This window comes from Triticum urartu, chromosome 7, assembly GCF_003073215.2.
Source record: "Triticum urartu cultivar G1812 chromosome 7, Tu2.1, whole genome shotgun sequence".
Taxonomy (NCBI): domain Eukaryota; kingdom Viridiplantae; phylum Streptophyta; class Magnoliopsida; order Poales; family Poaceae; genus Triticum; species Triticum urartu.
The window spans coordinates 603,437,012-603,461,347 of NC_053028.1; the positions used below are offsets into that span (position 1 = coordinate 603,437,012).

The 24,336-nt window shown below is 48.7% G+C and overlaps 3 protein-coding genes across 8 annotated transcripts; all 3 read right to left on the minus strand.

The window, feature by feature from the left end:
- Positions 1 to 2,515: 2,515 nt before the first annotated feature.
- LOC125525992 (UDP-glycosyltransferase 86A2-like) lies at positions 2,516 to 4,389 on the minus strand. Its single transcript, XM_048691008.1, has 2 exons — positions 3,744 to 4,389; positions 2,516 to 3,644 (listed from the first exon to the last, which is right to left on the minus strand). Exons 1-2 carry the CDS (start codon positions 4,306 to 4,308, stop codon positions 2,740 to 2,742), a joined length of 1,470 nt encoding a protein of 489 aa, XP_048546965.1. The 5' UTR covers positions 4,309 to 4,389; the 3' UTR covers positions 2,516 to 2,739.
- Positions 4,390 to 13,003: 8,614 nt separating this feature from the next.
- On the minus strand, positions 13,004 to 18,699 carry LOC125525991 (probable aminodeoxychorismate synthase, chloroplastic). 6 transcript variants are annotated; one of them, XM_048691006.1, is made up of 13 exons: positions 18,348 to 18,699; positions 18,007 to 18,138; positions 17,855 to 17,922; positions 17,660 to 17,724; positions 17,458 to 17,524; positions 17,072 to 17,353; positions 16,897 to 16,995; positions 16,527 to 16,778; positions 16,035 to 16,114; positions 15,855 to 15,948; positions 15,355 to 15,437; positions 14,446 to 15,096; positions 13,004 to 14,020 (listed from the first exon to the last, which is right to left on the minus strand). In XM_048691006.1, the coding sequence occupies exons 1-13, from the start codon at positions 18,589 to 18,591 to the stop codon at positions 13,480 to 13,482; spliced, it is 2,658 nt and encodes an 885-aa protein (XP_048546963.1). In that variant the 5' UTR covers positions 18,592 to 18,699; the 3' UTR covers positions 13,004 to 13,479. The 6 variants fall into 6 exon arrangements, with proteins under 6 accessions (XP_048546963.1, XP_048546960.1, XP_048546962.1 ...); XM_048691003.1 differs by having other exon boundaries at positions 16,888 to 16,995; XM_048691005.1 differs by having other exon boundaries at positions 16,527 to 16,765; positions 16,875 to 16,995.
- A 964-nt stretch (positions 18,700 to 19,663) lies between these two features.
- On the minus strand, positions 19,664 to 23,442 carry LOC125525993 (protein CHLOROPLAST IMPORT APPARATUS 2-like). The gene is made up of 3 exons (XM_048691009.1): positions 21,479 to 23,442; positions 20,301 to 20,471; positions 19,664 to 20,139 (listed from the first exon to the last, which is right to left on the minus strand). The coding sequence occupies exons 1-3, from the start codon at positions 22,610 to 22,612 to the stop codon at positions 20,083 to 20,085; spliced, it is 1,362 nt and encodes a 453-aa protein (XP_048546966.1). The 5' UTR covers positions 22,613 to 23,442; the 3' UTR covers positions 19,664 to 20,082.
- Positions 23,443 to 24,336: the final 894 nt, after the last annotated feature.

Consider the following 24,336-nt stretch of genomic DNA (forward strand, 5'->3'; position numbering starts at 1 on the left):
GCCAAAGCTGTCTGAAGTAGTTCTCTTACCCTCCAGGTTTCAATTGATGCTGGCAAGTCGCCTTCCATCGGGAGAGTTGCCAATCGAGTCAACGCTGCAATGAGGTTCTCCATGGGGTTGGAGAAGTGACCCGGTGGTGTTGATATATAACGAGGAGGAGCCATATTCATACGCGGCGGCTCCATGGTGCGTGGCTGAACTGGTGCACCGGGCGTCGTGACCCGGTTTGCCTCTGGCGGGTTGCTCCATCCAGCTCCGGGTGTATGGAACAGATTCCTCGGATCCAGTGTTAGAGGCAGACACGACTGAGTTTTCTGACGCCTCCTCCTCATGACTTCGTTTGACGCATTAAGATCCACCGAGAGCCGGAAGGTTTCTGCTTGAAGCTGTTGAGCACGAGCATCCAAAGCTGCTCGTTCTGCTACCATCCGGGTTTCCTCCGCGGCCAGATTTTCCTTAGCTTGCACCATCTCCTCCCGCATGAGTGCCACTTCTGCGTCATGCTGGGCTTTATCCACCGGCTCTACCGCAGCGGTTAACAGAGTCGTCAGTTTATCCATGAGATCCATGAGAACCTGAGCCGGGGGGCGCGCGGGGTCTCCTGACCCGGCAGCTGCCGACCCGGTGGCCGCTGCTGTCACTACGGTGGAGTTCTGCCCAGGCTGCGTCCCTGCCATGAAGACTCCGACCCAATTCGGTGGCTCAAGGGGGTCCGGAATACTGCTGCCATCGGAATAGCCCCCGAGCAAGCCGTCTTGCAGTTGGTACAACGAGTCCGTCTCACCTATTGATGATGCAGTATCAGAGCAGATGGCCGTCTCCACGCCTTCCATTGATCCTTCGGAGTATTCACCGCCATGGATGCAGCCTACGAAGGCATGCTTCACGACAGATTGAACACGGGTGGACCCGGCGCGCTGAGCCGTTTCGATGAGGTCGGTGTGGACATCCGGCTCAGGTCCTGACTCGCCGATCCGGCCAATGAAGACGTGAATTCCGCCGAAGGGGACCCGGTACCCGTACTCGATTGAGCCGGCCTCGGGGCCCCAGCCTTCGTCGTCGATGTAGATCTTGCCGCAATGACTCTTGGTCATCCGGCCCACGGCGTATCCCTTGAGCCCTTCGAAGTTGCCCTTCAAGAACTCAAATCCACCGTGCGCTGGCCCCATGGTGGGCGCCAACTGTCGTGGAATTGACATGGCAGATGCCCTAGAGCAAGGACTTAGTCGTAGGGCCATCGCACTAGGAAGGTTAAAGGGGTTAATTGGGACAAAGGACACGAGAGAGTTTTATACTAGTTCAGCCCCTTACGATGAAGGTAAAAGCCTACGTCTAGTTGGGATTGGTATTGCTGAGGTTTCGACTTCCAAGAGGCTCAACTCGCCGGCTTGGTTATCGACTTGGTTGTTTCTTTCCCTAAACCGCCACCGGGTCGTCCCCTTATATACACGGGTTGACGCCAGGTGGCCTACAGAGTCCCGGCCGGCTCATAATCGTGTCCGGCTCGGTGACTTTCTTTACATGTCTTTCTGTACAAGTATTTCCTTACATGTGGCGGTTTACTTATAGTATCGGGCCTCAAGCCGGCCCCAGGCCTTTGGGCCTTCTATAAGACTTAATAAACTACAAACTTGGATATTTACTGAGCTTCTTGCGTAACCCGCCATTGAAGCTGACACGGCCCCTCCTGGACGGGTCTCAACTGATAGTAATATCCCCAACACCTACCTTGGCTTTTTCTTCTCCATTCCCCTCCTTGATTTGGAATAATCTAAACCAAATTGTTACTTTCATTTCCTTGTCCTACTAATCAAATTTTATGAAAATCATGTCATGCATTAACTCAGTCAAATCAAATCAAGTTTTACCGAAGCCTCAAACCTTAGCTATCTTCCATCGCCTTCCCTACCATACCCAAATCAAATCAAATCAAATATTATCAAAATCTCAATTAAATCAAAACTTTCCTTGTATTCCCCTAGCCATACTCAAATCAAATCAAATATTATCAAAATCTAAAATATGGTAGGTTTAAGGTACTCCATTTCTTTATGTAAGGTGTATTATTTTTGACATGGTGATCAAGGCACATAACTATAGACAATCTAGTACGAGATTACCCTTAGTTGATTATCGGCAAGTAAAACATTAAGCATGGGAAAGGAAGAGATACATGTAACCGGAATAGAGATACTTTTCCTTTTTTTTCACTGCAATGAGATATACATGTAATCAGATAATTTCCTTTTTCTAGAGGGCTAAAAATAAAATTACGGGGAATTAGAAAAAAAATTGCATCTTACATTGTGCAATTTTATCAGAAAAATACACCTTGTATAAAGGAACTGAGTGAGTATATGTCAAACACAATTGATGTTGGACCAATATAATACTATGCTATACTCCATTGCAATGCACGGGCAAGTAACTAATAAATTAAAAATGATCAAAATATCATCTTATCATTTGAAAAATGATGTGGTGAATAAAATGTTCTCTGATGATGTAACTGCACTTCATGACGGTCTTGAGAGGATCGTGTTGATAACGTGTTAGCCTTGCTGGGCAAGGTTATGCGTTTGATATAGACAGAAAAATCTGACTTTTGATGGCAATTAGGTACACACTACACATGGCAGAGTACAAAGACATACAAAGACAGAAAAATCCTATGAACTGAACTGCATTCGTTCTCCAACGGCGGGTGGGTGGCGCTTCAGGCCGATCAGTCGGCGCAGCTTAACATCCGCCGCAACGCCGCGTTAGCTCGTCGACGAACTCATCGAAGCTCCGCTGCGACGACCCGCCGTGCGCCGCGGCCGCCTCGAGCGTCGTCCTCACATTCTTCACCGCCTCCCGGAGCTCCTCCCCCTCTTTCCCAGACATCACGCGCTCGATCCTCGCCTTCACCTCGTCGGCGAACACCGCGCCACGATCCCCGATGGTCACGCCGACGCGCCACTCCCGCACGACGAGCCGCCGGTTGGTGATCTGGTCAGTGAGCAGAGGGAAGCACAGCATGGGCACTCCCGCCCACACGCTCTCCAGCACGGAGTTCCACCCGCAGTGCGTCAGGAATCCACCCACTGCGGCGTGGGAGAGCACCTCCACCTGGCAGCACCATGGCACCACCAGCCCGCGCCCGGCGGACGCCGCCGCGAACCCCTCGGGCAGCGGGTCCGGGTCGTCGGAGCTCACGATGCCCGGCCGCATCACCCACAGGAACCTCGCGCCGCTGGCCAGGACTCCCCCGGCGATCTCGCGCAGCTCCTGCCTGGTGACGTGCGCGTAGCTGCCGAAGGAGATGTAGAGCACGGACCCCGCCGGCTGCGCGTCCAGCCAGCGGGAGCAGTCGGACTCGGCCCACATGGAGGTGGCGACGGCGCTGCGGGCGAAGCCGGCGGGGAGGATGGGGCCCACGGCGTAGAAGGGCTTCTCGGCGCGGAGCGCGGCGATGGTGGACGGCTCCAGCTCCTCCACGGTGTTGCACAGGACGTAGTCGGCGCCGCGCGCCTGCTCGAACGCCTTGAAGATGATGCGGTGCACCACGCTGGTGGCGTTCGTCTCCTGCAGGTACGACGTGAGCTCGTGCGGCTCGATCGCCGGCACCCCCGGGATGTAAGTGATCGTGTCCTTCCGAGGCTCTGCAACACGTCCCAGAAAGGATCTTCAAAATCGATGCCATGGCAGGCAGACTATTTCGCTACGTTGAATTGATACATGAGCATATGGGAGGTGCTCACCGTTGCATCCGAAGTGGCCGTGCTCGGTGAGCAGGTGGACGTGGTAGTAGAGGTTGAAGATGAGCGCGGGCTCCGTCCAGAAGGACACGTACGGGACGCCGAGCTTCCTGGCCAGGGTGGCCGGCCACGAGAAGAAGGTGTCGGCGACGAGGCACGTGGCGGCCGGGTCGACGACGACGCGGCCGAGCAGCTCCTCGACGTGGCCGGGGAGCGCGTGGAGCAGCGAGCCGTGGAACTCGTCGTGGTGCAGCGACCGGTCGAACCCCAACGGGAGGCCGTCGCTGACGAGCTCGCAGCGCACGTCCATCCCCGCCGCGCGCGCGCCGGCGAAGGCGTCGTGCCCGGCCGGGTCGACGCCGAGGGCGCGCGCCGTCTGGTCGTGCACGGCCTCCGTGGTGACCACCGTCACGGCGAAGCCCCGCGCCGCCAGCCGCAGCGCGAGGTGCGTCTCGGGGACGATGTGGCCCTGCATCGGGTACACCACCACCACCGCGTGCGGCTTGCCCGTGCGGCCGCCGCTCGCCGCTGCGCCGGCGTCCTTTTGCGCCATAGTCAATTTTTGCATGACCTGGCACGTCCCTGCAGGCTGCAGATTCGCTTCTTAACCGTGCTTGAACTCGGCTCAAAGGTAGGTCATGTGTAACCAAAGGGAAAAGGGTACAGGGAAAGTGGTTTTCAAAATATTCCCTCCCAAGCGCATATCGACAGCCAACCACCCTCCTCCGTCGCGCACATGTACGTACACGGCCCAACAACCACCATTGTCCCAAAAAAAAAGAAAAAGAAGAAACGGTAACCACCATCAATGGGAATTTCATTGTCATGGAGAAGTTCTTTGGCACTTGAAGCCACCGTAGAGTTGTTCTTCCTGTCCTAGAATGATGGGACATGTTGATAGGTTATCTATGGGCAGAGCATCTTTGAACAATATGAACTCACACTAGGTAAATCCTTCAAGATGTAGATGGTTCTGAAGAGTAAGATGATATAAGATGACACCTAGGTTCCATATTTGCCAAACACAAACAGCAGCAGCCAACCGCTGGTAACAGTTTATCTTATCCTTAAGTCTAAAATCACTCTGCTGTTGGCAATAGGCAATTTGGTAAAATCAGTCAGCTGCTGGCAATAGGCAATTTAGTACTGTATCTCAACAACACCGGCATATTGGGTGCATATTTTTATACTTCTTTTGTCTTTTCAAAGTGTTGGGGCTGAATAGCAAAGATGTTAGGGTATTTACAACCGGACCCCTAATATCCACCTCAACGGGGAGGCAGGGGGATCAGACAGTATCCCCGTGCGGCGCACCAGTGGGTAGTGGAGACAGCGGTGTGGTGGGGCGGGTCGGCGACGATCGCCGGCGGCAGTGGCGTGACCATGCATGAAGTTTCACGTGGTTGGCTCCTGCCAACGTAATAGGAGAAGGTGTTTTTAGGACGAGTTCCCAAAAATATCAAGTAGGAAAACTTGTAAGAGATGCTTTAAGGGCGCGTTTGGTTGCGTGCATCCATCCCAACCAGGGCCGCACGAAAAGAATCTGATATGTTTGGTTGTCTGGGCCGCATCCAAAACCTGGCTCGACGAACTTCAAAGCATGCATGAGCCTGGATCTGGAGGAATGGCCGAATCGACCATTTTTGCAAACCGGGCTGGGTCGACCCACCTCATTCGCACATGGTGGGTCCTCTCGCACAAGAGGATGCGGGCTAGTGTGTAGCATGTATGTTATTTATTTTCTTCCACCTCCAGTAACCTCCTTCTCTAGTCTCCTTTCTTCCACCCATTCAAATCTACGTGATTCATTTTGAGGTAAGCTTTACACGAAAAAGATGCACATCAATGTTACTGTTTCATTTTTGTGATCACTTCATAGTTTCGTTGACCATAAATATTCAATTTCATGTTCATGTTTGGAGCTATTTTGAATCCATTTTGTCAAATTTGTCGTGCACGGTCGATCGTTTGAAATTTCCTTTGACCAGTATCTTCATCTTGCAATTTCACATGACTTTCGTGTTGTAGATTTTCTGTTTCGACGATCGTAAACGAGTAGATCTAACATCTTCCTCATGGAACGTGTTGGAAATATGAGCAAATTACTACGAGATTTAATTCGAATAAACAGAAGATAAATCATGACCACAGCAGCAGAGATTAAACTAATCATGCGAACTAGCATAGCAGATGAACATATCACATCTAGGGCACATACTAGAAACATGAATTCTACCACGATCTCAAACAGGAAGGATAGAATCACATACGGTGCAGCGGGTGCAGCACCGCCGGCGTTGACGTTGTCGCCCATGTCGTCGAGGACGAGGTTGCCGAGGTCGGGGAAGAAGTCGTCGTTCGCGAAGTCGTCGCTGCCAGCAGTCGCGCGAGTGCGCTCCCAAAAACCTGATCGCCCCTCTCCCGTACAGGATCACGAGAGGCGGGGTTCCGGAGGCCTGCTGTCCCTTCTCGCGGTGCACGCCGGAAGGAGGGATGGAGAAGACTTGCTTGGCGGCGCAATGATCTGGAACGGTGGTGAGAAACCATATGAAGCGGCGGCGGCTAGGGTAGACGTCTGCCTGACTATATAGTGCGGGCCGGGTAGGTTGTGGGAGTAAACCCCACGTCCGAGTCGTCACGATCCAAAAGAATCGGAAACGGTTCAGTAATTAATGACTCATTAATTTTCCCATGCAGCAAAATTATAGACAACGTGCATAGCTCTGTCCTCGGCTCGGCTCAATCCCGCAACCCGCGGCGCGCCGTGACGAGGCGTGGCGTGGCGAGGCGAGCAAGGAGGAGGAGCGCGCGTGTAGGTCTCCTTTTCTCATGCTCATACAAGTGGTAGAAGAGCTCACCTTATAAAGAGGTGCAACTCTCTCTCAACTTCCGGGGTGGGACTAAACTTTAGCCTCACTCACTCCACTCACATGTGTGCATGAATGGGCCAAGAGAATTTCAGAATTTTAGTTGGGCTTTGGGCCAAAGGCCTACTAGCAAAATTCCAACAATCCCCCACAAAGTCTCATTGGCACATCTCATCATTTAGTTCCAAAACATTGTTTTATATATCGGTGCTTAGTGGAGACTGTGAAGTTGAACTTCCACTTAGAAATTTATGCTACACTAGATCATAACTTGAATAGTGGACTATGCCTTGAACTATAAGTTTTCTGTGAAACTAGTTTCACACAAATTCTTGACCGATACTGGGCTGCCGCAAGGCTTCCCCGCGGGTGGAGCGTATACGTCATACTCCAGGGCCTTTCATGAATTTATTAGAGAACACCCAATTCTTACAGACTGCGACGTTAACAGTCAAATTCATATAGGTGTGTTCCTCAGAAGATGTTCTGCAGGACAACATCTCTGCTTACCCGAATAAGCCACTTGGAACACATTAAGATAAGTATCAACCTGCCATGCAGATCAGGAGAGTATTGCATCTTCACGGAGTGGGATAATTAATATAGGGATACTCTCCTCCCAGCTGACCAACAGCTTGTCTCCCACTTCTACTTCATGGGATCTCTGATCACATAGAGTGGGTTACCACTATGGACAACTCATGTGGTGGGTCTCAAACCCATCTCCATCGATGCATTATCTATCACATTACGTGATAGACCCTTTGTGAAGGGATCTGCCAAGTTTTTCGACGTTTGGATATAATCCAACATAATAACTCCGGAGTTCCTCAATTTTCTGACAGATTTTAGTCTCCTCTTCACATGCCTTGAGGACTTCATATTGTTCTTAGAACTGTTTATCTTGACGATCACAGTTTGATTATCACAGTTCATCAGGATAGGGGGTATTGGTTTTTCAACCATAGGTAAGTCCATCAAGAGTTCACGAAGCCACTCTGCTTCAACAGTGGCAGTGTCTAATGCTGTGAGTTCTGCTTCCATAGTTGACCTCGTTAAGATGGTCTGCTTGCAAGACTTCCAGAAAACAGCGCCACCATCAAGTGTAAAAACATAACCACTTGTGGCCTTAATCTCATCAGCATCAGATATCCAGTTTGAGTCACTATAACCCTCCAGTACCCTTGGATACCCGGTGTATTGAATCCCATAGCTCGCGGTGCCTTTCAAATAGCGCATAACTCTCTCAAGTGCATGCCAATGATCATCTCCCGGTTTTGACACAAACCGACTCAGCTTGCTCACAGCAAAAGAGATGTCAGGCCTCGTGGCACTCGCCAAATACATAAGCGAGCCAATAATCTGAGAATACCTCAGTTGATCTCTAGCAATCCGTCGATTCTTTCGAAGCAACACACTAGCATCATATGGAGTTGGAGAAGGCGTGCAGTCGCTATACCCAAAACGACTCAAGACCTTTTCCATATAATGAGACTGAAGCAGTGTGATCCCACCATTCTCATCTCTCAATAGCTTGATGTTTAAGATAACATCAGCTACTCCTAGATCCTTCATCTCAAAACAACGAGATAAGAAATCCTTAACCTCCTTGATTAAATCAAGTTTGGTTCCAAAGATCAATATGTCGTCGACATACAGACAAAGAATAACTCCTTCGCCCCCACCATAGCGATAGTACACGCACTTGTCACCATCGTTTACTACAAAGCCAGCAGCAGTTAATGTTCTTTCGAACTTCTCATGCCACTCCTTAGGAGCTTGTTTAAGGCCATATAAAGACTTTAATAACTTGCACACCTTTCCTTCCTGACCAGGTACTACAAAACCATCTGGCTGATCCATATAAATTTCCTCCTTCAACTCTCCATTGAGGAAAGTCGTCTTAACGTCCATTTGATGAACGAGAAGACCATGTGAGGCAGCCAGTGATAGTAGCACCCGAATTGTGGTCAGTCTAGCCACGGGTGAGTAAGTATCAAAGAAGTCTTCACCTTCTTTCTGGGTATAACCCTTGGACACAAGCCGTGCCTTGTACTTTTCAATCGTACCATCAGGTCTAAGCTTCTTCTTGAACACCCACTTACATCCTACAGGTTTGCACCCATAAGGACGGTCAGTGATCACCCAGGTACCGTTAGCTAAGATGGAATCCATCTCGCTACGTACAGTTTCCTTCCAGTAGTCAGCATCAGGAGATGCATAGGCTTCTGAAATAGTCCTGGGTGTGTCATCCACGAGCTACACAATGAAATCATCACCAAAAGACTTTGCAGTCCTCTGTCTCTTACTCCTCACAGGAGTTCCATTGTTACCCTCAACAGGATTCTCAACGTGTTCCATCGCAATGGTGGGTTCAGGAATTACAGTGAATTCCTCACTAGATGGAGTAGGTATCTCCTGATTTGATGAACTCGACATATCCTTCATAGGAAATATGTCCTCAAAGAAAGTTACATCATTTGATTCCATAATCGTACCAACATGCATGTCGGATACCTCAGATTTTATTATCAAAAATCTATAGCCGATGCTATGAAAAGCATAGCCCAGAAGAACACAATCCATAGTTTTTGGTCCAAGCTTGCGCTTCTTGGGAATTGGTATATTGACTTTCGCCAAACAACCCCAAGTACGTAGGTAAGAGAGTTTCAACCTTTTCCTTTCCCATTCCTCAAATGGATTCATAGTCTTATGATTTGTGGAAACTCGGTTTAGGACATGACACGCAGTCATTAGCGCCTCCCCCCACCATTCCTTGGATAGACCCGAAGTGTCTAACATGGTGTTAACCATATCAGTTAGAGTTCGGTTCTTTCTTTCGGCTACCCCATTTGACTGGGGTGAGTAGGGAGGCGTCCTCTCATGGATTATACCATGTTCCGCACAAAATAGATCAAATTCATTGGAAAAATACTCTCCACCACAATCGGACCTAAGCCGTTTAATTTTTCGATCAAGTTGGTTCTCTGCCTCAGCTTTATAGTTTTTAAAGAAAATCAAAGCCTCATCTTTTGATTTCAGAAGATACACATGACAATATTTAGTGGAGTCATCAATCAACGTCATGAAGTATCTCTTTCCACCTTTTGTCAACACGCCATTCATCTCACAAAGATCAGAATGTATAAGCTCTAGTGGCGCCAAGTCTCTTGCCTCTGCAGTCTTATGGGACTTGCGAGGTTGCTTAGCTTGCACACATACTTGGCACTTGGAGCCTTTGACAGTAGAGATTTTCGGAATTAAATTCATATTGGCTAACCGCGTCATGCAACCAAAGTTAATATGACAGAGTCGTGAATGCCAAATATCAGACTCATTATTGCGGCAAACATTATTAATAACTTTAGTGCAAATATCTGACAAAGATAGGCGGAACAAGCCTCCGCACTCATAGCCTTTTCCAACAAATTGTCCACACTTAGAAATGCAACTTTATTGGATTCGAAAACCAACTTAAAACCATCTCGACATAAACGGGAACCGCTAACGAGATTTTTATTGATGGACGGCACATGATGAACATTCTTCAGACGCACAGTCTTCCCCGAAGTAAACTTCAGATCGACCGTACCAACACCTCGAACGATGGCATGTGACCCGTTCCCCATCAGCACGGGTGAAGTCCCTGTTGCCTGGTAAGAAGAAAACATGGAGGCGTCAGCACAAACATGTACATTGGCACCGGTGTCAATTAACCAATCAGGGGATTGAAATACTGAAAGGGTGGTAGGAAAAATACCGTACCCTGATTTCTTCATATCAGTATCACCGATGACAACATTAGCGGACTTGCCGCTCTTCTCATGTTCGCGCTCCTCAAAGCGGTTAGGACACTTCGGAGCCCAGTGATTAGGATCACCGCAGACATGGCAAAGTCCCTTCCCCTTCTTATGAGAATTCTTCTTGAAGTTGGTAGAATGTGATGGCTTGTTCTTTGTATCAAACTTGCCTTTGCCCTGAGTTTTGTTCTTATTGTTTTTGAACTTGTTGGGCTGGGAGTTCTTCTTCTGTACCATGTGGGCACTAGAACCTCCCTCAGCAACTCGAGCACGTGTGTCCTTTGCTCTCGCCTTCTCTTCAACATCAAGAGTACCAATGAGATCCGCAACGGAAAACTCCTGTCTCTTGTGTTTCAGGGAAGTAGCAAAATTGTTCCACGAAGGTGGAAGCTTGGCAATGATGCCTCCGGCAACAAATTTGTCCGGCAACACACACTTGAAGTACTCAAGTTCTTTTGCGAGCAACTGTATCTCATGAGCCTGCTGTATAACAGGGCGTTCATCAGTCATCTTGTAGTCATAGAATTGCTCCATGACGTACAACTCGCTGTCGGCGTCCGAGGCACCAAACTTGGCCTCGAGCGCAGCCCACATGTCCTTGCCGTTGTCAAACGACATATACGAATCCACAATGGAGTCATCAAGAACACTCAGAAGAGCGCCTTTAAAGAAGGTATCGATCTTCTCAAAAGCTTCCAGCTGTGCTGGATTAAGATCGCCCTCAGGCTTGCCCTTGGTGGCATCATAGCAGCCCATGGTCTGAAACCAGTAGACTGCTCTCGTGCGCCACCTCTTATATTGCGCCCCCTTAAAGGCAGGCGGCTTCAGATGCGCAGCAAAACCACTCGGAGTAAATTGCCTATAATCAGGTTTTTGGATTGTTGGAAATATGAGCAAATTACTACGAGATTTAATCCGAATAAACAGAAGATAAATCATGACCACAACAGCAGAGATTAAACTAATCATGCGAACTAGCATAGCAGATGAACATATCACATCTAGGGCACATACTAGAAGCATGAATTCTACCACGATCTCAAACAGGAAGGATAGAATCACATACGGTGCAGCGGGTGCAGCACCGCCGGCGTTGACGTTGTCGCCCATGTCGTCGAGGACGAGGTTGCCGAGGTCGGGGAAGAAGTCGTCGTTCGTGAAGTCGTCGCTGCCAGCAGTCGCGCGAGTGCGCTCCCCAAAAACCTGATCGCCCCTCTCCCGTACAGGATCACGAGAGGCGGGGTTCCGGAGGCCTGCTGTCCCTTCTCGCGGTGCACGCCGAAAGGAGGGATGGAGAAGACTTGCTTGGCGGCGCAATGATCTGGAACGGTGGTGAGAAACCATACGAAGCGGCGGCGGTTAGGATAGACGTCTGCCTGACTATATAGTGCGGGCCGGGTAGGTCGTGGGAGTAAACCCCACGTCCGAGTCGTCACGATTCAAAAGAATCGGAAACGGTTTAGTAATTAATGACTCATTAATTTTCCCATGCAACAAAAATATAGACAACGTGCATAGCTCTGTCCTCGGCTCGGCTCAATCCCGCAACCCGCGGCGCGTCGTGACGAGGCGTGGCGTGGCGAGGAGGAGCGCGCGTGTAGGTCTCCTCTTCTCATGCTTATACAAGTGGTACAAGAGCTCACCTTATAAAGAGGTGCAACTCTCTCAACTTTCGGGGTGGGACTAAACTTTAGCCTCACTCACTCCACTCACATGTGTGCATGAATGGGCCAAGAGAATTTCAGAATTTTAGTTGGACTTTGGGCCAAGGCCTACTAGCAAAATTCTAACAGAACGTATGTACGCATATGTGTTATGTGTTAATGACACTCCATAATCTCAGACTACTCTCCCGTGTCATGCTACACCGGCGTCACCGCTGGCGTCGCTCCTCTCGGCCTCCTCTCCTGCATCATGAAGCAGCTCTGGCCAGCCATTGTTGTGTGCATCGACCACGCCTACAACCCGCGCCGACCAGCCACTCCCGAGCCCCGCGCTCAACGTCCTCCGCTCCTGCGCCGCGCTCAACGACCTGCAGAAGAGCACGACGGCGGGAAGGAGCACGGCGAGGCGAGCCGCGCCAGGGCGTATCGAACTTGGAGAAGAGCATGTTGTTCCCCTCCCCTGCTCGGTATCTATCTACCATTGATGAGCTTCAGAGACTCTGCTCGCCACAGCGGCGGGAGGCATGCTCGTCGACCCGAAGAGGCCGGCGTTCCACATGGGCAAGCCCACAACGGTGGGCGATGGCCTTGGCGCCGAGTCCGACGGCGGCACGGCAAGCTAGTTGCTTGTGTCCTCGTCATCAAGCATTGTTATGGTCTTATGGGTAGTTGTTAAATCTTAATTATACTCCGTGCAGGCAATCAAACAACATGTACTAATATAAGCACAGTCGAGCAACCAAACACAATGCATAAAGACGTTGCTATTATGCAGAGAGAGGAGTTGCAAGCAACCAGTCAACATACAGATGATGGTTTTTTGCCTACATATACCCAGCTAGATCTTACTGGAACAAGTATGCAAAATGACAAAAAACGATGCAGACAACCAAACGCGTCCTAAGTGCATTGCATGCTCCTCGGTCCAAATCTCCAAAGAACTGTTGCGCTATGTGAATATCAGTCTATCGATTGATTTGTCATTACAATCAGTGCATCATCGTCTCCGAGAAAGAATAGCTATCAGTGCGCAACGTCACTGTTTAATTTTTTAGGGGGAAACAAAAATGTATGCCAACTTTTGATTTGTTTGTGAATTCTAGTTAACACTACACAGTATACTACTCCCTCCGTATCAGCTTAGCCTAAAAAACATATTATATTTTGGTACAGAGGTAAGCAGTATATTGCCATCAATATGAAATCCTCACTTCCAGCTTTCCCCCAGAAAACAAGTCTTCACTATCAGCTTTCCTCGAAGGAAAATTTCCCCTTCAAGCCTCCTTCGGTCAAAGGCCGTCCGCAGCAGCGATGAACTTGCCAGGCTGAACCCACCATGGATGTTGGTTGATGTATGCTGAACCTTGCAATGTTGGTTTAGTTTCATTCAGAAGAAGGGGCATGTCTTCTAACTTATAGTCGTCCGCACCGAATCCGATCGGTCCGGACTGCTGTGCGCCGCGGCCTGTTGGCTGCACTCCTCGACAACCCTCGTCGGTGTCCTAGCCTTGAGCATCATCTCGGCATACTCCGCCTCAGGGTCCGACAGAGCCACGATCGCCCCGCCCGCCCCCACCGAGGCCTCCCCGTCGTGCAGCACCACCGTCCTGATCACAATGTTCAGGTCGAACGTGCGGTTGTATGAGAAGAACCCGATCGACCCCGAGTAGATGCCCCTCGGGCTGCTCTCGAGCACGTCAAGGATCTCCATCGACCTCACCTTCGGGGCGCCCGTCATCGAGCCCCCTGGGAAGGCGGCTTTGATGCAGTCGACCGGGCTTAGGTCGGGCTTCTTTGTTCCGCGGATGGTGCTAACCATGGTGTGAACTGACTTGTATGACTCGACATCCATGAGGCGAGGAACGTGCACACTCCCGGGCTCGCAGACCTTGCCCAGATCATTTCTTAAGAGATCGACAATCATCAAGTTCTCAGCCTGGTCCTTTTCACTGTTGAACAAATGCAGAACAAAAAACAGTATCAGCATTATAAGCACTGTGGTATCCCAATTCGCTAGTTTGTAGGAATAACAATCGACACATCTACATAGTAGTGATACTGAACAGCCAAGAGGACATGTCATTTTCGATGATAAAACTGTGATGTAATGCGATGTCAAAAATGAAATAGTTTCAGCAAGCACAGTTTGTTACTCTGCGGGCTACTGAAATATTTTGAATTCAAATTATCAATTTATGAAGCAAATTAATCCAAAAGAAAAATCGGTAAACAACCTAATTAAACATCTGACAGTACTGATTGTGAGTAGCGCACGCGAATAAATCAACAACAAAAGAAACTGGTGTAACATCTCAAAAAGGGCACATGAAAAGATGTATGAAAAATAAAAGAAGATTATATTTAATATACTAACCTGTATTTCAGTTGCAAGCGTAGACATTCATCTTCCTCGGGTGTTCTGCCACGTGCTATAGTACCTTTGATCGGTTTTGCCTCCAGAATTGCATTTTGATCTAGTCGCAGAAACCTCTCAGGAGAAGAGCAGCATATACTCAGGTTTTCTGACGAGAAGTTAAGCCAGGCTGCATAGGGGGCTGGATTTTGCTTTCTCAGTTTAAGGTACAGTTGAAGAGCATTTATATACTCTATCCCTCTCCTCATCCGAGTGGTCAGGCACAACTCATAACTTTCTCCATCTCTGATATAATCCAGGCAACTTCGAACATCCTTAATGTATTGATCCTTTGATTTTTCTACGACGAAACTTGGCTTATTCACATTGGATGATCCAATGAGTGATTTTCCATTAATCGGTAGTCCTGGTGACACAGCAGCCATCCTGAGAAGCCTCTTCTCAGTCTCCAGCAACCATGAAGTGTGTGTCGTATTATGGTGCATTCCATTTCCATTACTTAAAGAATATTCGTCATATAATGACAGAATATATACATCACCATTGTTGTGATCGATCGCCAAAAGGTTATCAGCAAAGAAGAAGCATGCATCAGGAGTACTTGATTTAGCTTTGTTAGATGATGCATCACATTCAACCTTAAGACCATACCTGGTTTCAAAGGAAAGCTGTTGAGTCAGAGAAGAGCTAAGAGAACTTAAAAAAAAATACTATGGCACTTCATTAAAATGCAAAAGCACTAACGAAATCATGGAAGACAAATATGAGAATGAAGGACACAAGATTGAGGCGATTCTTTGTGAAGCAAAAAACTATGAACATACTATCTTAAGAAGTAACATAACTGCAGGCAGGAAAACAAGTTAAATACCAAGCATATGATGAAGCCATGATAACAAATCTACCTACCCTAGATATCCAACAAATCCACCATGGAAGTCAAATGGCAGCCCTTCAAAATCCTCTTCATTGTATCTAATGGACTGAATCTCCTGCAAAATGTGAAACATTGAGTAATTGGAGCTCACAGGCAAGATTCTGCTTTGCTGGTAAGCTCAAGATTTAGTCATAGTACATGATCTTAATACCAAATCAACCATAGTGAGAATTCATGAATATATTAGGTGGAGAATACAAACGATGTGGGTAAAAAAGATGCTACATAATCAAATGCCTATCAATGGATTGTGTTGACACGTCTCCAATGCCAATCAAGCACTTACGTTCAGTTTTGTAAAAGAACACTTCTAGTTCCTTGCTAATGTGTATGTAGCCTCACATTTGCTTAATTAGTGTAATGTGCGGTGCAGGCAGAGAAAATAAATAACTTGGATGCAATGGCAGAATACAATATTACCATCACAAAAAAATAACGTGAGGTTCATCAAGTGAACCATTTCAATTTATACCTTGTGAAGGAATTCCAAGAAGCCATCTTTGAGAGAGTTCTTCACAGCAGATCCATGAGCACCTCGAATAGTAATGGTTCCTCCACAGTTGGCCCTGGAAGAAATCCAGGATAACATGAAGATTTAGGACACATGAAAATGCACTAAATATTTTTGCTTCTGTTTTGAGTGCCTTCCTACCTTTGATTTGAGAGATGAAATGTCATTTGCTTCCACAGAGGTCCACCCTTACCGCCCATAAATGAAAAGCGTGCCCTGTTCTGCAAGAAGCAATAGCTCAGAACGAAAATATGATGATCATTTAACTAAAAAAACAGAGAGAAAAATGCATTGTGGGAAGTTAATACATTTCCAGTTGACTAACTTGACTGCAAACTGATTCCAACTTAATTCATGCAGATTAAGACAAATATTACCCACATTTGCTCTGATCATTTCATCTCCTAGAGTGAAAGCAAGGTTCTTTTTGAAACAGCCTTGAGTTAGAAAAGAAATGTAAATGGATAAGTTTTATGCATCTTTTGTTGTTTATGCATTAAATCTGCATGTCAATGAGCATCTAATTAGTTGTAATAACATAAAATCATATCCTCATCAAGCTCCACTTACATCAGATGAAATCCACACACTAAAGTAACTGGATGATCAATCAAGAGTAAGCTGATTTGGCACCTGATCAACTGATGAGCTATCCAGCCAAAATGTATCTTCAGCATTTTGATGACCAAAAAGCTCCGAGAAAATGTCTTCAGAGCCACTTGTGCGGCTGAGAAAGTTACCAATCCTCTTCCATCTCAACCGTAAATATTTTTTCTCGACATTTCTCTCTGCAAGCATGTGAACCCCAACAGAATCGCCAAGCTCCAGTCCTTCAGTGTGTGACAAGCCCTTCGGGACATAATTGCATTGATCTGCAGAATTGACCTGCCGAACAATTAGGAAGTCAACTACAATGGAGTATGAAGGGTATGTGCAGGAAATATTTAGTCATATATGGTACTTGAGGGCTTTCCAGTTTACCAATACTGTGAACCTTTCTTTCCTGAAACAACGATGATTGTGATCCAAAATCAGTTGTTATCCTCTTAAAGTTCTGAAAAATCTGTCTTCCGTAATGAGTAGCAACACTCTCTGGATGGAACTGAAATAAAAGGCAATCAATTGTAAGAGAAAATAACAATTTAAGAGGAAACATGAAACAGAATTAGACATTATACCTGCACTCCATAATGAGGCATGCTGGAATGCTTGATGCCCATGACAATCTTGTAGCCGTCTGGCTTACTAGCATTGTTTATGGTAACTGGAACTTCACAATTGTTAGTGCGCCCTAAAGGGTCTGTTATAGAAAAGTTATTCAATGATCCCCAGAATGAGGTGTTGTCAGGCTTATCGCTATCAAGGAAAGATAGCATTCTGGGAGAAGCCGTCCATGCTATTGATACAAGATCCTCAGGCAGTGAGCTTGCTTCTATTACAAGTGAATGGTATCGCACTACCTGAAAATAGCATCAGTAAGTGCAATGCTTTTTGCAGCGCAAGTGGAAAGTACAGACTGGAACACAAATGGTACAGGGCTTGGTAAATTCAGTGGTACACTAACCTTGAATCCAGAGTTTATACCTGATGGGATATGATCAAAGAGGTAGCATCCATTATGCTCAATTTCACTGATTAAGGAAAGTTAAGTGTCAGGCCATGTGTTAACCGTAAGAGCAGCTAGAACTTGAAGATCATGACAGGGATTTGCATTTATCAGAAAGCTGAAAGTATATATTAGCGCGCAGAAGAGTTCAACATCTTACCTAAGTCGTCCGTGTATAGCCTCAGGAGCGTGAACAATCTTAGCACCATGAACTAATCCCAAGGCCTGCAACGATCAAACACGACATCCATTTCAGGCCAAGATGCCGCCACATGGTCATATATTTCCTTTTTTCCTTTTTCTTCTTAAGACTGATTCATAAACAAGTTCACAAGGACAAACATTATTGTTTCACCTGGTGGCCAAGGCAGACACCGAGGATGGGTATATCTCCGCACTCGCAAAGTATCCGCAGACATACACCTGAAAAACAACATCTATATGAAACATCACACTCTCACATATATAAGTGCAGCAGCTGAATTGGAGTTGGTGCATAGTCCTCACCTATGTCGGTAGGACACGCCGGAGATCCAGGGCCCGGCGAGATCACAATGTTGTCGAAGGCCCTCTTCTTGTACACCCAGTTGTACACGTCCCTCCACGCCCACTCGTCGTTGCGCACCACCACAGGCGGCACTGCAGATTCAGACGACCGACCATAAGGACACCGTCCAGTAAAGCAGTAGGAAAGGTGTGATCTCTCTCAATCCAGTTCAGAGCATCTCCAGTAATAATCAATCAATTCAATTCAATTCAACAAATGGGCACTAGATTAAGGCATGCCCTGAGCGTGTTCGTTGAGAGGGAGAGGGGAGCGGCCAAGCGGGGTTGGTGGGGCGGCTCACCGCCGTTGACGACGGAGAGCTCCTGGAAGATGTTGTAGGTGTAGCTGTCGTAGTTGTCGATCAGGAGCGTCCTCACCGGCGGCTCCTCCGGGCCCGGACCCTCCTCCCCGCCGGCCCGCAGCGCCGCGAGGCCCGCGGGACGCCTGGCGCCGCCCCGGCACAGCGGGTGCTGCCACCGCGCGGAGGACGGCGCCGGCGGGGACCACCTCGCCGTCGGCGGGGCGGGGAGGCGGAGCGCGGCCATCTCTGTATCTCGGCGGCACGGTGCGGCCGGGAGATCAGAGGAGAGGAAGGAGGGAAAAGGCGGCTCGCTTTTCTGGGGTGGTGGTTCGCTGCTGGTGCGGAAATTATTTATGAATGAAATCTTTTGTGCTGCTGCTCCTATCGTCTTGGCGGCTGTGCCCCCACCCCAGTGCCGTCCCCGTCTCCTCCGCCACCGCCACCCGCGGCCCACTGCGGTCGGCGGGAGGTCATGGGCTGATGCTGCTGGGTGGGGGTTGGTGATGGAAACAGCGACACCAAATTTTGCAGAATTTCAGAGCAGGGGATTCAGAATTAGGGCTCTTTGATTCAAAGGAAATTCTACAGGAGTTTGGGAGGATTTTGTGAGATTTTCATATGGTAGTATGTCGTTTGATTCATAGGAATAGGAATCCTTTTCCCCTCAAAAATAAAATCCTTCTTTTCATGTGGCATGAAACGTTCTTTGACCCAAATTTCTACGGTATGATTTCAATCGTGTGTTTCCCCTCTTCCATGTTTTTTTAATAATCCTGCATTCAATAGATTTGGCACCGCGGGAATTGATAAAAATCTTAATTTGGGGACGCCGTTTGAACTACAGATTAGCTACAACTTGATTAATCTTTATTTTTCTCAGTAAGTGAGTGCATCTAATTTAGATTAGGAATTTGATGGCACTATAGATACAATATGTGACTAAAGATTCTGATGACACCATAGATACAAAAAATATATTGTCCTTCGATTCAAAGGAATTTCACAGAAATTTTAGGGGATTCAAAATTATCTCTTAGTAGACCATTTGATTCACACAATAGAAATCCTTGGCAAAAATATTTTTTAGGGTCCCCCCTGTGCACTATCTTGTAGAAGAATTCCATCCACTCAACTCAAGACATCTTGCTTTGTTTTTACTATGATGTTCTCCAATCCTAGGATTCATACATAACATTCAAATCCTACTTTTTCATACATCTTGCTTTGCTTTTCCGGTGATGTTTCCCAGACCTAGGATTCATAGATGACATTCTAATCCTACTTTTTCTTTATTACTACTATTCACATGCTTTAGGAATCTTGCGAATCAAATGCTCCCCTAATGTCCCAACAAATTTTGCAGATTCACTTTTGTACAAAAATTTAGAGCTGTGCCAGAACATTTGGGAGCACCCTGCACCCGGTGCAATTCCTTCAGAGGGTTCAGAGCATAAGACGGAAGCAAAGTAACAGAAGCACTTTGGTCATTGCCACAGCACTGTACCATTGTTACGATGTTTTTGGCTTACGGCCTTCTTTGCCCCGGCAGCATCTGAGCTGGGAAACTAACCAGCAGCTATCCCCTGACAAAGAAGCCACTCTACAGGCAATCTCTACCCTCTCTACATGATCACATAAGTGCAGAAAAGAAAAGAAGCCCTCATCTGCTTCACTTCTAGGGGGAATGAAATGAAATCCCAAGACAAAATGTTCATGGGAGCAAGAACGTCCTCCCCTAGGTCTCTTTCTCCGCGGCTTTCTGCAGAAGAGCCGCCTGGCTGACAAACCTCCCCTGCAAGAACCAAAGAAGAGCATGAGGACCTTCAGAAGCTCTTTTTCAAACTTTCACAGACTACACTACTTGGGAGGGCCCAAAACTCGCGTTAGGGTTGCGACTGTGAGCTTTTGGCATTGCGAAAATTCAATTGCTCAAGAATGAGTTCTGGTGCTTGCCTTGACCCGAGGGCGAGACTCGGCGTGCACCTTCCGTGCTTGGTACCGAGTCTTATTTGAGAGGAGGGGAGTGCACTGCTTCTGCTTATGCTTCAATTTCTGTACGCTGCCTTCCCTGATAGCACCAGCAGCACCATTCTCTAGAAACAGTTCAATATCTGAAAGTTTAGCCTGCAAACGAAGGTTACACATGTAAGAGATGAATCAGATGTTCATATCATTATTGGCTTATAGCTCACATGGTTTTCAGCATGCTAATGTAGTTTATGGCTGCGTAAACCATGTTCCCTGATAGCAATAGTTTCTATGAAATAATGCAACTGTCATAAAAAATTGGCTGTACAAAATCATCTAAAATGATCAGTCCAATAGATGCAATCCCAAAAAATGTAGAAAATACATTTGCCACTTGCTAAGGAAATCTTCAGGGGGAAAAGGTCAAATTAATACGGGATATAATATGTCACAGTAGATGTGTCTATGGGTCCAAAAGCACCAGTTTGAGCCCAACCACTCCCTATCAAAAAGAAAGTTATCGGTTGCATGCCTTAAGGTGTCTAGTTTCGAATGTGATACAGTTGAGATAAGCCATCACTCATTGAAAGGTCCAGTTAACCTAGAGTTGTTATAAAGCTCATTTTTCTCGTCCTAACTAAACTGATGCAAACATGTATTCATTCTGTAAGGATTTATTCCTAATATTCTTTACTGCAAATGAGCCTGAAAATCCAGGCTCACCCAAAGAAGCATTTCCTGAAGATTATGACTCAAGGAGATACACTATAGACCAGAATACCATATTGGAATTTTGAGTTTCAATGGGTAGTATTGCATATAAAACAAAATGAAGGATCACCACTATGTAGATCAAATAAGATACTACAATAGGACAATGTGGGTTGAAGATTTGTTTTCCTTCTTCCATCTACACAATCCAGATGATTAAACACTTGGATGTGATGCCCTGTTTTCCTTAATAATGTACTGAGAAGATGAAATTATCATATAGGAGTAGTACTTATCAAATTAGCTTTACTGAAAGATTTTTTTCCCTAGCAGAGACCAGCAGATAACCAAAATTAAGTTGTAATGCAGTGCAGGCATTTCGACCGATCAGTTGTGCCATTGGTACATGAACAGGAATACCAAAATTATCTGAAGAAACTAAACATCCTTACCAGCCCATCTGTGGATGACGCATCAGGTATGTTGCCGTCAGAGAACACGGAGCCTCTGTCATACCACGCCTTCAGCACCTCCTCGGTGTTGAGGCTCAGGCCCAATCCTGTCTTAGGCGCCTTCGGTCCAAAAATTCCATCATCCCCATAAGCAGGGTCAGGAATTTCCTCCTTAACACATGTAATGCATGGCCCAGCGGCGATGTCCTTCAGCGCCTTCTTCTTAGTCTTCTTCTTCTTCTTCTCCACCGGTGGCGGTGGTTCCATCGATGGGGGAGGCACCGGCATAATGTCCTTCAATGGAATGGCAGGGCACATCCACCATTCACTGTCGTCGTCGTGCCGCTTGAGCGCCTGCTTGATGTTGGACCGGGAGCGCCGGAAGCCGAGTCCGAGCACCATGAGGTTTCTGATGTAGGGGTCTATGCCGGAGCTGGAGAGCACGCGGTTAATGGAAGAGGCATCGCTGCCGCTTTCCATACTGAGTTTGCCCATGATGCCGTCGATCCCCTGGGCAGCGGCGCCCTCGTCGACGCCGCCGAGGAGGAAGGAGTCTGCGTCGAAGCTGTCGTCATCATCCTCAAAGTCGAGCTCCCCAGGCCCGTCGGCGCCGGCGCCGTCGGGCGTCCCGGGGGACGGCGCCGAGTCGCGTAACTCGGTGAAGGCGCTGCTGACGGCCGCCGGGGACGGGCAGGCCCTGGCGAGGACGGGGCTCCGCGGCGTCATCGGTGGCGGCGCGGCGGCGTCGCGGAGGAGGCAGGCGGCGTTGCCGAGGACGGGGAAGGGCGGGAGCAAGTCGGCGCGGGAGGGGTCGTCGGCGAGCGCGGAGGCGAGGCCGAGGAGGCGCGGCGAGGGCGGCGCGGCGGGGAAGACGGAGGGGTACATGGAGGCGAGCAGCGCGGCCGCCTCGTTGTAGGTCTGGTTGGGGCGCTTCCGCGGCGTGCGCGCCCGCTTGAGCGAGAGCGAGGAGGCCGAGGAGGAGTTGGAGGCGTCGGAGAGCGCGGAGGAGGCCGAGGAGTGCGCCGGCCGCAGCGGCCCCGCGCCCGGCGGCCCCACCCCCGCTCCGGCCGCCGCCGCCGCCGCCTTGACCATGTCCAGGTCCGGCAGCCGGATGCCCGTCGGGATGCACGCCATCGATCCGAGCGGGGCGGAGCCCCCTAGAGAGAGAGAAAGGGGGAAAAAATCCGGCCCGATGAGGAGGGGTTAGGGGAGGAGATCCCGAGTGATGTGACGGAGCAAATCCGGCCGGGGATCGATCAATCTGGACCCGCAATCGCAGGAGGAGGGAGGAGGGGAAATCGGTGCGTGGATGCGCCGCCAGGAAAGGCGAGACCCCCAAACCCCCACCAAACCCCCGCAACCACAAGAGGACGCCTCGTGTGTACCCGGCTCAAAACCGGGGGGAGCACCCAGCAGAAGAAAGGGTAAAGTCCAAAGCAAGCGTGGAGACCGAGGAATTGTTTCTTGTCTAGAAAGACACCACCGCTTGGAGCTGGAGGCCGCCGACGCCCGGCTTGAGGAGAGGAGAGGACGGCCGGCCGGAGGAGGGAAAAAAGAAAAGAAATGCGATGCTGGGGCGAAAGGCGATCGGCAGGCCACCGAGCTGAGCTGAATCGAGGGCCGGAGCAGGAGGGCAGCAGAGAAGGCAGGGAGCAGAGCGTCACGGGCTCACGGGTTCGCCACTACGGGCCTCGGGGGACGGGCGCGACTCATCAATCGCAAGAAAGAGATAATCAAGAGCCCACACGCACACGCTGCCGTTTCTTTCTCGCTGCCGTTTCCCCTTTCTTTTCTTTTGGATCGAGGCCAGGAGATCGGTCGCAAGCGGAGAAGGAAGCAACGGGAGCGCTACAAAACCTCTGCTGGTGCTGGATTACACTCCGGCTCCAGCTCCAGCTCCAGGGAGTGATCGAGAACAGGGCACTGGGGACATGCGAGGTGTTGGACGGACGGACGGACGGACGGAGAAAACAACACAGAAGCAATCAAACCAACCGCTCATGAAACCAGCGGATGCGTTACGCCGGCAGGCGGCCGCAGTTGTCCGATACAGCACTCTACCAGTAGGGTCGCCGTTGGGCCCTAGCGAGCGAGACGAGAAACGAGACACGGAATCAGAAGAAACGAAAAGAAAAGGAGGTTAATGATAATAACCTAACTAACAGTCGTCCGTTACTCAAAAAAAAAACTAACAGTCGTCCGTCCCCGTTGGTTGGTTGGGACGCAGACGGAGCTCGCTTTCACTTGTCCCTGTCTTGGCGGGCCCCACCTACCTGCGCACCACGACGCTTCTCGTGTGCAGCGCAGCGGGCAGCGGCCATGGGGAGGACACGGTGGGGGCTGCGTGCCTGTGCTTCGCTCTCACGTGTCATGTCAGGTTTCTTGAGAGCAACGGCCCTTGCGTGGGTGCGGCCTTGTGGGGACAGGCGCGGGGTACGTAGGTAGTACACGTGTGGGCGCGCTGGCCGTAGCAGCTCACCGGTGGACTGACAATAGCTTGCACGCTCGCATGTAAAGTACACGTGTAACCTACTAACCTTGACCAAGGCGTTGGGATAATGCCCATGCTGTCTCAGCAATTTTGACCAAAAATAGTGCCCACACTACTATGTGAAGTTTTACTCCAAAACATTATAAGAGGGTTTTAGAACACTAGTACTTTCCTAAACACTCTCATATTTCTTTACGGAGTTTATAAAGATATCTTCAACGCTGATTCATAAATTTTCCCCGCATCCGTTTGCGAATAGGAGGGACCAGTTTACGGATACAGATGCGAGAGACGGTCATCCAACGCACCCACATACATCCAGCCCCTCTATTTTTTAAGTAATAACGTTCAAATAGCCGCATACATA